Genomic DNA, 12,346 nt, shown 5'->3' with positions numbered 1-12,346 from the left:
ATACTTCGAATTAACGTGGAATGTAGATTTTCTCGGCTTGTCGATTTTATATTATCTCTCTTATATTATGTACATTAATTTTTAAATATTAAATTTAGAATATATAAAATGTTACATTTCATAATATTTACTTACAGTGTTAAAATGTAATATAAGTATTGAATGTATAAAATACTTAAAATAATAATATGAGAAATATAAAAGTTTTAATCATTTTTGTCATGTTGATTTTGAACTATTTTATTTATTAAAAGAAAAAAGATAAGAAATACGTTATCTTTTTGAGCAACAAGGAATAATAATTAGGACTTTTTAAAAAGAACATAAAATAAAGTTATAAGTTCAGTTACGACCGGTGAAATAATACAAATAACAATTAAACTTGTATTTCGAATAATAGCTTTTAGTACACCATAATTATAAATAAAAATATTAATTAAAAAATGCAGAATTTTATCATGAAAGTTTAAGAGAAGGAAGTAGAATGTTTGAAGAAGAGGTGTAATTAATCGAACAAATCACAATACTATCGATAGTACATAGTGCATGTACGTACGAATAAAATTTAAATAATTAAATGTCACTTAAATTGAGAATCGATGCATATTAATTATTCATTATTGAATTAAATACTGCTCATCCTCCTGATAAAATATTCCTAACGTGGTAAACGAATTTAAAAAAGAATAAATTTGTTGCAGATATTTCATGTTCAAAATGGAACAATATCCAGAATTTGTGGATTTATTGCTTGCAAGACGAAAAGATTATGATATTTTGTGGGTTTCTCGGTCAATGGATCCATTATCACCACACAAACTTCCATTAGAATCTAAATACTCGAGAAATGAAATAATACAGGCAGTTTTAAATGATGAAAAAGTTAAGCTAGCAATTATTTCTTTGGCTGCAATACTCCAAACAGATATCAAAGAAGTTAACCAAGAAGCTTATAAAATAATAAATGAAATGGCTAATAAAGCACATTTGCCCAGTGTTCGTTTCATGGGTAAAATTAAAGTCTTTTATTTTAAATTATAATATCTTTATTTTATGGAATTATAAGTAATGCTTCAATTTCAGGTTTAATTATTACAAAAGTTCTTAAAAGAATTTTTATGAGCATTTATATTAATGAGAAATCAATATACAAGATGAAAAAGGAAATGCAAATTTCTCAAGTACAATATGTTTATGCACCTTCTCATAGAAGTTACTTAGATTTTGTATTATTATCATATATTTTATTCTCCTACGATATGGCCCTTCCAAACATTGCAAGTGGAATGGATTTTTATCACATGTACATAATAGGAGAATTATTAAGAAAATCGGGAGCTTTTTATATGCGACGCAGTTTTTCTAATGATTTATTATATAAAAGAATATTTAATGCGTATGTAATGTCCCTAGTAAAGCATAGTGACAGAGCAATTGAATTTTTCATTGAAGGCACTCGAAGTAGAAGTTTAAAAAGCATCATACCAAAGTTCGGTGTGTTAAAATCAATAATTCTAATATGACTTTTTGATATAATTAATATTTAATAAAAACATAATATAAAGATGGTTTCATTTCAAGGTCTTTTGTCAACTATTTTGGAGAGTTTATTAGAAGGCAGTGTACCTGATATATATTTTATACCTATTAGTATTAACTATGAACGACCACTAGAAGAATTGTTATTTGCATATGAGCTTTTGGGAGTGCCAAAACCAAAAGAATCTACTGCTGGTTTATTTCAATCTCTATTTATTTTACAAAAATCATATGCTTATGGATCTGTGGTTTTTAATGTTGGTGAACCTATTTCTGCATGCCAATTTTTAACTATGGAACACCGCAAAGCAAAAGTATTATCACCTTATGCAAAATTACCGATATCTGTTGTTAAAAACTTAGCCTATTGTATAATAGATTCACATAAAAAAAATACAATACTCATGCCTTTTAATTTAATTACTTTATTATTTAATGAAAGAAGTCAAATACATCCAGATAATCCATATACATTAAATTATTTAATCAGTGATTATCTATGGTGTAAAAAGCTTTTACAAGTATTCAATGCTACAATATATGTAGGAAGGTAAGTTTCAAAAAATACTAATAGGACTTAATATAGTATGTAGATATTAGTATTATAGAAAAAAGTTCGTACAGATCATTTGATACAAATAATCAAAATGTAAGCAACGTGGAGCAAGAAATATTAAATAGTTTAAAATGCCATGAAGAATTACTTATATTTGATGCATCACAAATTTTGAGACTCAAAGAGAGACACAGAACAACAAAACTGGGAAGTAATATTCGTGTTAAAAGTCATACCTTATTAGAAAGAACTATGAGAATAGCTGTGCCTGTCATTAATATTTCAATTTATCTAAATCCAGCTTTATCTTTTCTGATAAAACCAGCTATTATTACTGTTGCAATGGGAATAGAAGGAAGCGAACTTGGTAATATTATTTTATACATACAGCATGTTACATATAAAAACCAAACAAAATTGGTATGTTATTGCATTATTTGTAGGAAATGCATTTAAACGATACGTATTATTAAGAAGGCTACTGACTACGGAATTTGTAATGCCTTTAATAGAAGATGAATCTGTAATAAAATCTGAATGGGAGGAAACATTGAATTTGCTATTAAAACAAAATTATATAAGTATTCAGAACAATACATATATACAAAGAGAAGATACTAAAGTATGCTCTCTCCTTTATAATGTAATACTACCATTTATAGATACAATATATGTTACATGTCTTGTCCTATTTGAGGTAAAATTCAATAATATTTGTGTACTATTTTACATTTGTTATCTTTTTAATATATATACGAAGAAAATCTGTTTTCATTTACAGTGGGATGAATCAAAATCAAATTGTATAACGATACAAGCAGTTTTGACTGAAGCGCAGAAAGAAATAGAAAAAGCATTTCTTGAAGAGCGGCAATGGGGACAACATCCCTATTCTTTATCAATCGACTTAATTAATAGTACAATATCTAATCTCATAACACAAGATATTTTAGTACCTCATGAGAAACGAAATGCATACCAAGTAGATAAAGTCAAACTAACACAAATTCTTGCACAGTTGCAAAATCTTTCATTAAAACGACCATTAGGTTCATACCTTAATGCAGTATTACTGCCTATATTACCACCACCTGTTTCTGCTAAATTGTAAAACAGAGTATACAGAACAAAGTTGAGAGGGTACGTATTTAAAGCAGCTTACGTTACATAGAGATTTGATTATGAAGATTTTAATATAGTTAATGCTAAAGATATTTGTTTAATTAGTATGTAACTTTTTTTTTATATTAAAATTTAGAAGAAAAGTTATATAAATTTTTAAGAATAATTGTCGCATCATCGTCAAATTTGTCTATCGATTTTTTTCTTCTGCCGAGAAGTAAGGTAGCTGTAGTAGTTGATGCAGAATTATTCATATTTCTGAATAAAAGCTGAAAAAAAATTATTATATGAATCATTAGTTATATGTATATAACATAATAGATATTACAGATAACTAATTACCATGACCAATCTAACCAGATACACAGCAAACGTGAGAAATGAAATAGCCATAAGTGCACCTTCTATGGAGGGAAATCCAGCTGCATGCTCATGATCATAACTATGATCATAATGTTCAGTACCCCTTCTTTTGCGAGCAACCGTTATACTTCCTGCAAGTTGGGACTCTGAAAACATTATTAAAAATACTTTTTTGGAAAATACTTTAAAAATTACTCATTGACATGTCATATACATCAATTAATTGTTTGATCTCAGTTATTGTGTCATTGTTATTGTTATTTATTGTTACCTATTTCAACCATTAATGTATTTTCGAATGTTCTTAAAAATTGAATTTTTCCATCAATTGATGTTGGTTGAGATTTTAAAGTATAATGAACACTTCTAAGTATATCTACTGGAAGGTAGTTCAATAGTCCTGCATCATTAAAAGTAAAAGATTCATTTAGGTACTGTTTATTTCTTTCCCGTTCCTATATCGTACAAATAAAACTAAAGATTATTAATTGTTTCTCAAAATCAAACATTATACAGAAAGCTTCAAATGTAATAGTGTAATTACCTTGGTCATTGAAGGAACTGCTGTATCATTGTATTTTTTTCGATTAGATACAAACACATTTTCTTGATCAAAAACAATTGATTCTTTCTTGATATTATTTTCCATATTATGGAAATTGTATTTTCCACTTTCATTAACTGCTGTTTGCTTTGTTTTTGCATCCTTATAAATAATATCTTGATATGTATAATGGAACTGATTTTCCACATTTTTCTGAGCAAATTTATAAAAATGATCTTGTTTTATTGTAGGTGTTCTATGAATAAGAAATGTAAAAATATCTGATAAAATATTAACATTGATGCTATTTAATATGATGTTATACATACCTATATATCTTTTTTTCACTAGAAAATTGAGGCATATCTATCCATTCTGCCAAACTACTGTTCAATAATAATATTTTCAGTATTAATATACTAGTTACGAACATTGTAATTGATTAAAGTATGCAATTTTTACAATAATATTTATACATATATATGTTTAACAATATTACACAATAATAATTAATTTATTGCACATATTCATATTCACTAAATAAAATGAATAAACAGATATTATGTTGTTTCTTCAAGTGATACAAGAACTAACTGAAGATATACTTGCATACATGGTGTGACAGGAATCAGGATGTTATTATTTCAGCTAGGAGTTCTGTTAGATTTAACGAGGACAAAGATTAGATTTACGAGGTAATGACATCAATTATTTAAAGTATTCTTACAAATTCTGATATATAAAGTTTTTGTTTGAAAAAATTGTTTAAAGAAAATATATACAAAACATTAAAAATCTGTTACCATTAATAATTTATTTATTCTCATTATCATGGTAAGTACAATAATGACAACATTTTATACTTTTTTATGAAAATTTGTTAATTTTTCTTAAAATCTATTTATTATAATGTTGCTGTCTTTTAAGTACTTTTGTATGTTAATTATGTAATTGTAAATAATATTATAAACATAGCTTGAACAAAATACAAGTTGTTAGTTATTATAAAATTTAATGTTTTTATAAAACTTATCCTTTAAGTAATAAAAAAATTCAAATAGATTTAATATGTACAAACAATTAATTTAGAAACGTATTATAAATACATGATATTATATATGAAACAATTACCAATCTAACAAATCATATACAGATTGTTTTAGGTATAGCAGCATCTATTGATATTGCACAAATCTTTGTATGTAATTAAGATTATAATAACTGCTGTGTTTATATCTAGATTTAGACTCATTATTTCAATATTGATTACTTTAATGTAGTATTTTATTAAAATTATAATAAATGTTTTATAATAAAAAGATGGACATAGCAATAAACATATTCACTCATTGTGTAATTAAAGTGATTTTTAAATAAATTTTCAGAAATATAGGCCATATATCATGTACAATAATGCATTTAATGTCATATTAATATAGAAAAATATAACTTGAAATATAAAATAATTAAGTATTTTGCAAATAAATTATACATATGAGATTCTGTTAATTAACTAACATATGATTAAAGTAATATTTATATATTATATCATAATAAAATGTAATATAAAAGTACTGTAAAAAATGGTTCGCTTAAATATAATATTTTATATATAATAACATTTCATTTAAGATATTACTGCAACATCGAGTAAAAACAACATTTTTAGACAAATTTCAAATATTTTTATCCAAAAGCAACTCAGTCTTCACAAAATATTTGACTAACAAATAAGAGATTACATTTCTTCACATTTGATTTCTAGAGTTAAAGAAAATTATTTCTTTCGTGATTTCTTTTAATGATTTCTTATCTAATTCTTCATCATGCTTCTTTTATTACTATATTGTTATTGATAATTAGAAAAATTGCAGAAATATTATGATAAAAAATAATAAAAAAGAAAGTTGTTGTATTAGTAATGTAATCAATAATATACCACTACAAAATGAATATTTAAAATTTATAATTAATCTATATCTATTTGAATTAATTACTTTTTAAAAATTATACATTTTTTATGTTGATCATGTATGAAACAAAAACGGAATGAACACAGTACTTGAAAACGAAAAAGATGTATGTATATAATTTAGATCTCTTTCTATTTGGAATGTACTTTACTTTCAATGAAACAAAGAAGAATATAAAACAACTTTGTATACTAATAAAATAAAATAATAAATATATTAAAAACTTGGAATTTACAATTTTCTCTATTATGTATTATCGACTGGTTCTAAAAAATTTTGTTCACTACTTTCTAGTATGAAATTTATCACAATAATAATTATAGTTATAACATTATATAGAAAATGTTTCAGAATATGTATCATAAATTTCAAATTATTTGGAATGTACTTATTTAATTGTAAATTTTTTCTTGTCTTTATGATTAATAGAGAAGAAGATCTATACAAATTTTAATACGACGTATAAGATCAAAAGTGGAGACTACATTTGCAATAATCTTACTTTTTATCACTTTATGCGTGTCTTGATCATTTTTAGTTTATTTTATATTAGTTCTCGAAAGGTTTGATACGAATTATAAACGTTAAAGCTTCTAATGTCTAAATTTAGATGCTTTGAAGCAAAAATACGAATTAGTAAATTTATTATATGTAGCACAACGTCGCGTGTATATTAATTTAATCCATAAAAAATTCTGTGAGTTCTTAAGAAGTAATATAATAATATTCTTAACTCATTCTCTCTCTCTCTCTCTCTCTCTCTCTCTCTCTCTCTCTCTCTCTCTATCTATCTATCTATCTATCTATCTCTTTTTTTCTCTCCTTCCTCTCCATCATACTTCAAAGAATGTCAAAGGATTTATGTATATGAAATATACATGTGTTCTATAACTTATATATACTGCTATGTATTATTTCATATCTAATTACTCTATTTTAAGCATCTTTTGTGCAGTTATAAAACATTCTATTTTAAGCTGGAAAATATATTTATATTATGAAGTTAGCACTTATATATTACTTGTAAAATGGTATTATGTATTGAGTGTGTTACATTAATAAAACTGTATGAGACAATTATTTACCTTATCATAAGATAAATAATTGTTTAAGATATTATGATAACATTATATATATTATTTTTTTAGAGAATCTTTTATATTTTACTAGCTATGGAAAATTTTCATATCCAGTACTTTACAATATTGAAACACGTTCAAATTTATTATTAAAATTCCTCTAGAATTCTCATAAAAACATTGCTGTTGTTTTCTCTATGTTTGAATATTTTATCTTACACGATGCAGTCTAAGTCATTTTCTATGTAATTATCCTTAGCTTTTACATAAAATGTTTTGGAAGATATATAATAAAGTTATATTTAATATCAGTATACTGATATTTAAAAAGAAATATAGTTGTACTCCCTTTCATGAATGTATCCAAGTCAGGCACGAATGAAACGTCGTAACGTAGCTCGAGCACTACGAGCCCAGCCTTTGTGTATAGACAAGTTATTTGGCAATGTTTCGATGTTTAACGTAGGCAGAGAGTTCTGTCATGTACGCTGATTACTGTATGCTGACCACCGGGCATCATCACTTTCGTGAGTTAAATAGCGATACCCTACTTTTGTTTCTAATTCTCGTAAATCACACCATGTTTGATAATCCTTAAGAAAAATATAATTTATAATAAGCTTGTATTTTATAACATTAAAAACAAGTATCTAAGATTATAAAAATGCTTACCTGCAGCCATACGTGTTGTAAACTCTTATCTACAGTATAACGTTTTCTTTGTTTCACTTGTAACAAATTATTAATTAAATCAATTGCTAAAAAAGACGATAAGTTTTATTAATTTTTATTGTTAGATGACTATTATTTTATTTCAGCGATTTGCATACCATCAGATGAAATTTCCTGCCAAGGAATAGGTGGATACATAAAAGCAGCATTTTGAATTTGTTCATTAATATCTTCTTCTTCATTGAATGGAAATGTGCCACTTAAAGATACGTAAATAATTACACCAACACTCCACATATCTAAAGAACGATTATAACCTTTGTTTCTTAAAACTTCTGGTGCTAGATATGCTGGGGTACCAACAACACTTCTTCTGAAACTTTTTTCTCCTATGATTCTTGCAAAACCAAAGTCACATAGTTTTACTTGTGTAAATTCGCTATCGCTGCTTAACAATACGTTTTCAGGTTTTAAATCACAATGTACTATATTCTTGCTATGCAGATGTTTTAATGCTATTAATATCTGTGTAATTAGGAATTTAGTTACTCTTTCGCTAAGACGGCCACGTTCTGAACTTAGTATCATTTCTAGCATATCGCCTTTTAATTTTTCCATCACTACAAATATTCGCTCAGGAGTTTCGAACATCCGTTCTAGATTAACAACTCCGCTATGCGAAAGATTCTGCAAAATAGCAACCTCATTTTTAAGTTGTGCTTCTTGCTTTGTAGGAAAACGTAATTTATCAATAACTTTGATGGCAACTGCTCGACCACTTTTACGATGAACACCTCCATACACTGTACCAAATTGTCCAGAACCTAGAACTTCATCTGGAAAAATTTCATATAATTGAGACATATCAGTGATATTTTCTTCAGGTTCTGTAGATTCTTCTTGACCTAAAATCAGAATATCTTACATAGATATACTTTTTCTAAACATTGAAAGTACATCTATTAAATAAAAGAAGCACTTTTTAATATAAAATATAATAAAAGGAAAAATTACGTACTGGCTGATATAGTTACAGGCATCAGTGCTTGTCTAATACCAGTTTCCCATGACCTAGCTATATGTGCTCCAATACCACTTTCTGGTGGAGGAACTTGGCTACAGTTATCTCCATATGAAGGATCTTCTCCAACATAATAATCAATATTGGCAGTTTTTAACTCAAAGCAATGCATTGTATCTAAAATACAATTCATGTTCTTTATATCACTAATATGATAAATACGATTTTAATAAAACAAAGTTGATATAGTATTAAATACATACGTGAACGGGATGTCTCAGCAGTTTCAATAGACAATATTTCAACTAATGGAATTTCTTTATAATATTTGGAGCTATTTTCATTTTGAAATAACGTTATAGCTTTTGTATCAAGACGCCAATAATGTTTCTTTCGCTGTGAATATTTCCAAATATAACTTTAACAATTCTTTCTTACATGTATATACATATAAGAACATTTGTATATGCTAAATATTTACCAATGGATCACGATTTGTAAAGTGTACCATCCAGCCCTCTTTTAAAACTTTCGAACCACGCCGTTTTGTATGTTTAACACTTTGCACTATGCGCATTAAAGGAATATTATTGCTTGGTGTAGAACTGCAACTAGTAAGTTACATAATAAAACATAAGTTTACATATATATATACATAAATAGTAACTGAACAAAAAATATACTTTACCTTGATGGTCTAGATTTTTGAAATTCATCGTAAATAATGTCATCATTGCTTGGAACTTGGTCCTATAAAAATAATTTAAATAAATATTATATTTATTATTGAATATTTTACGAAGTAATAATATTAGCTACGACATTTAAAAAAATATTTCTGTTACATATTTTCTATTATAAAAGTATGTTTACAGTGTATTCGTCAGATCCTTTTGTTTCATCTACTACAAAAGACGAATGTTGAGGAGGTGAAGGAGATTCAGCATCACTATCACCATCGCCTTCTTCGTTTCTACCGTCACATTTTCCTTCCGGCTCACTACCGACACCACTATCGGGATATTCGTTACCTAAATAAACATTTTTATTGAAATAACTTTCATGAAAAAATTAAGCAATAACATACGAATAAAAGGAACCTGTATTGTCACGTGGATTTTCTCCAGTACAGTCTTTAGGTATTTTTTCTATACATTTCTTGTGTGCATTATATTGACAATCTTTGCACTGTAGGCCTTGCTTAAATAAACCTCGTAATAATTTTTTACAATATCCACATACAGTTGGTCTGGTATAAGTATGTACCACAAATGTATGTGGAATTTTTATACGTGTTGCAAGTTCTCGTTCAACCCATACTGGTCTTCCTCCCAATGAAGGAGAGCGAGACTGTTTTGGTGCCATTATACTCGGTATTGTCTAAATTTATAATACAATAAAACACAATAATATAAACAATAAATTGATTATATAAGCTATAAATTGCATTATCGATAGAATCTTACCAAAGTACTATTATTTTGACTTGCATTCGGTGTATTATTTGTACTATGATTATCATCACTAATGCTGGTCAAACTACTAGTAGATCCTTGACTTGGAGACCTTGGTACATTTAACATTGCAGAACTACGCCGTCTTTGACTGGCATCATGTGAGCAATTATTAGGTACTTTTATAACACATCTTTTATGATAATTCATTCCACAACCTACAAAATATAATAATTAATTGCATTACTTCAGATAAATAAAATAATAATAACAAAATATGCCATTTACCTTCACATTTTAATCCTTGTCGAACAAGGCCAAATAACATTTCTCCGCAAAAATCACAAAATGTTGGAACTTTATATGAATGAACAGTTAAAGCATGGGGACGAATAGGAATTTCTTCATTTGGCACTTGCGCTAGAAAAGATTAAATGATTATTTTTGTTTAATTCTTCTATTTCTATATTTTATTTGTCATTATATACATGATGAAATATATAAATTCAAAATTTACCAGTCAGAACAATTTCCACTAATGTTTCATCTACAACTTCAGTGGCATTTGTAATAAGTTGTAAAATATTAGTGGAATTATAATCATGTTTAAATAAAAGCAATCGCTCAAATAAATGATTTAATCCATGTTCCGGACACTTTGTATTTATAAAGTCACAAGCAAATTCTTTAAGTGTCTTGAGTGTCAATGTGCTGCTTTCAACTGTAACAGTATCACGAGTTAAACCAAACTGGAATAAAAATGTTACTTCTGGTCCCTCCATATTAACTGTTTTATCTGTAAAAAAAAGAAAGGTGAATTGCTTAATCTTTAATATCTGAATGCATTTGGACCATATAATATTAAATGCATATAAACTATTATAAATTAAGATAAGAATATACAAATCAATACTTAATATCAATCTTCATATTTTTGTATAATATTTGTAAATATTTTCATGATATCTATTAAAAATCAAGTATATGTGTAAAATATATTTTTCTTTTATTTTAAACGATTAAAAAGTTATCATATAACAGACGTCAAATAACACATATTGAATTAAGGCATTTAGGAAATCATTAATTAATATTTGATATCATTGAATTATTTTTAATAAGTAGTTTTTAAATTTGAAATATGTTCCGACCATATGAATTTACAACATATGAAAAAAAGGTGAAATATCTACTCTGAATAATGAAGTATATAAATGTTTTATTTAAACAAGAATTATCTTACGTACACGTTTAAATTAATCAACGGAAGATTCTGTACCAAGGTAGCTATTTATTCCCCGATCAAATTAACATCGATGAAACATAATTATTGTGACAACAGATCCCATGAGTGTCACCAAACAGCATCAAATCCATGCCTGACACACATTCGTTGATGACATTTTACAGTTATCTCCAGGTGACCGACCCACCTTCGCGTATGCCTCTACCTGTTATATATTGTTGTACGTTGGATCGGGTACTTACGTAAATTCAAGTTAATAAGCAACTTAAAAACTATCAGAATATCGAGAATATTGCTGAAAATTTATTAAAAGCTACGATAATATTGTAGAGAAATTTTGAACGAATCAATGAATCTATTCTTTTATGTACATATTCACGTATTATACATACGTAAAAATCTAGTGCCATATAGTTGTTACCAAAGATTATTAAGAACAGGATCAACATTCTGTTGCTATTAATCCGATCAAAGACGAAAGAAGATAGCTGTTTAGAAGAAGTTAGAGTAAAATGACAAAGAAAAAAGAGAAATTTAAACATCTAACACATTTTTAAGGAAAAAATACAATTTACTTTCGTTAATTTTCTTTATAATATCTTCGAATAAAAAAATAATCCTTATTTCTATCTATTGTTTAGAATAATATGAGCGCATATTTGAAATTACACATTTTAGTTCTATAGCTTAATACTATTTACATTGATAAATAATTTATGTATAAAAGATGTTATAATTTTCGAATAAGAAATAATCCTTACTACCATCTATTGTTTA

General features: G+C 26.6%; 3 protein-coding genes across 6 annotated transcripts; 1 reads left to right on the top strand and 2 right to left on the bottom strand.

Annotated features, from left to right (window-relative positions):
• The first annotated feature begins 99 nt into the window (after positions 1-99).
• Dhap-at (dihydroxyacetone phosphate acyltransferase) lies at positions 100-3,816 on the top strand. Its single transcript, XM_069131086.1, has 8 exons — positions 100-548; positions 702-1,009; positions 1,084-1,494; positions 1,582-2,089; positions 2,164-2,462; positions 2,539-2,792; positions 2,877-3,235; positions 3,578-3,816. Exons 2-7 carry the CDS (start codon positions 709-711, stop codon positions 3,204-3,206), a joined length of 2,103 nt encoding a protein of 700 aa, XP_068987187.1. The 5' UTR covers positions 100-548; positions 702-708; the 3' UTR covers positions 3,207-3,235; positions 3,578-3,816.
• On the bottom strand, positions 2,658-4,997 carry LOC138188965 (uncharacterized). The gene is made up of 5 exons (XM_069131106.1): positions 4,454-4,997; positions 4,125-4,380; positions 3,852-4,035; positions 3,560-3,726; positions 2,658-3,486 (listed from the first exon to the last, which is right to left on the bottom strand). Exons 1-5 carry the CDS (start codon positions 4,555-4,557, stop codon positions 3,343-3,345), a joined length of 855 nt encoding a protein of 284 aa, XP_068987207.1. The 5' UTR covers positions 4,558-4,997; the 3' UTR covers positions 2,658-3,342.
• Positions 4,998-5,038: 41 nt separating this feature from the next.
• Positions 5,039-12,082, bottom strand: PKD (serine/threonine-protein kinase D3). 4 transcript variants are annotated; one of them, XM_069131081.1, is made up of 14 exons: positions 11,962-12,062; positions 11,571-11,864; positions 10,841-11,119; positions 10,612-10,743; positions 10,336-10,541; positions 9,970-10,249; positions 9,743-9,900; positions 9,558-9,619; positions 9,351-9,480; positions 9,133-9,265; positions 8,867-9,046; positions 8,007-8,753; positions 7,849-7,934; positions 5,039-7,769 (listed from the first exon to the last, which is right to left on the bottom strand). In XM_069131081.1, exons 3-14 carry the CDS (start codon positions 11,103-11,105, stop codon positions 7,656-7,658), a joined length of 2,493 nt encoding a protein of 830 aa, XP_068987182.1. In that variant the 5' UTR covers positions 11,106-11,119; positions 11,571-11,864; positions 11,962-12,062; the 3' UTR covers positions 5,039-7,655. The 4 variants fall into 4 exon arrangements, with proteins under 4 accessions (XP_068987182.1, XP_068987183.1, XP_068987184.1 ...); XM_069131082.1 differs by having other exon boundaries at positions 11,571-11,774; positions 11,962-12,054; XM_069131083.1 differs by having other exon boundaries at positions 9,351-9,474; positions 11,571-12,082.
• Positions 12,083-12,346: the final 264 nt, after the last annotated feature.

The sequence above is a fragment of the Bombus flavifrons genome, chromosome 18 (genome assembly GCF_040668555.2).
Source record: "Bombus flavifrons isolate JBK064 chromosome 18, iyBomFlav1_principal, whole genome shotgun sequence".
In the NCBI taxonomy this organism is placed as follows: Eukaryota; Metazoa; Arthropoda; class Insecta; order Hymenoptera; family Apidae; genus Bombus; species Bombus flavifrons.
The sequence above is the reverse complement of the archived record's forward strand: the minus strand, read 5'-3'. Positions and strand labels throughout refer to the sequence as shown.

Coding starts and splice junctions, on each gene's coding strand:
- Dhap-at (XM_069131086.1), top strand. CDS start 709: ATGTTCAAAATGGAACAATATCCAGAATTTGTGGATTTATTGCTTGCA. Junction 1,010..1,083: donor GCCCAGTGTTCGTTTCATGG/GTAAAATTAAAG, acceptor CTTCAATTTCAG/GTTTAATTATTACAAAAGTT. Junction 2,463..2,538: donor AATAGAAGGAAGCGAACTTG/GTAATATTATTT, acceptor CATTATTTGTAG/GAAATGCATTTAAACGATAC.
- LOC138188965 (XM_069131106.1), bottom strand. CDS start 4,557: ATGTTCGTAACTAGTATATTAATACTGAAAATATTATTATTGAACAGT. Junction 4,036..4,124: donor CAGTTCCTTCAATGACCAAG/GTAATTACACTA, acceptor TGTACGATATAG/GAACGGGAAAGAAATAAACA. Junction 3,727..3,851: donor TACATTAATGGTTGAAATAG/GTAACAATAAAT, acceptor TAATGTTTTCAG/AGTCCCAACTTGCAGGAAGT.
- PKD (XM_069131080.1), bottom strand. CDS start 11,105: ATGGAGGGACCAGAAGTAACATTTTTATTCCAGTTTGGTTTAACTCGT. Junction 9,047..9,132: donor TGCTGAGACATCCCGTTCAC/GTATGTATTTAA, acceptor ATTGTATTTTAG/ATACAATGCATTGCTTTGAG. Junction 7,770..7,848: donor TACAACACGTATGGCTGCAG/GTAAGCATTTTT, acceptor ATTTTTCTTAAG/GATTATCAAACATGGTGTGA.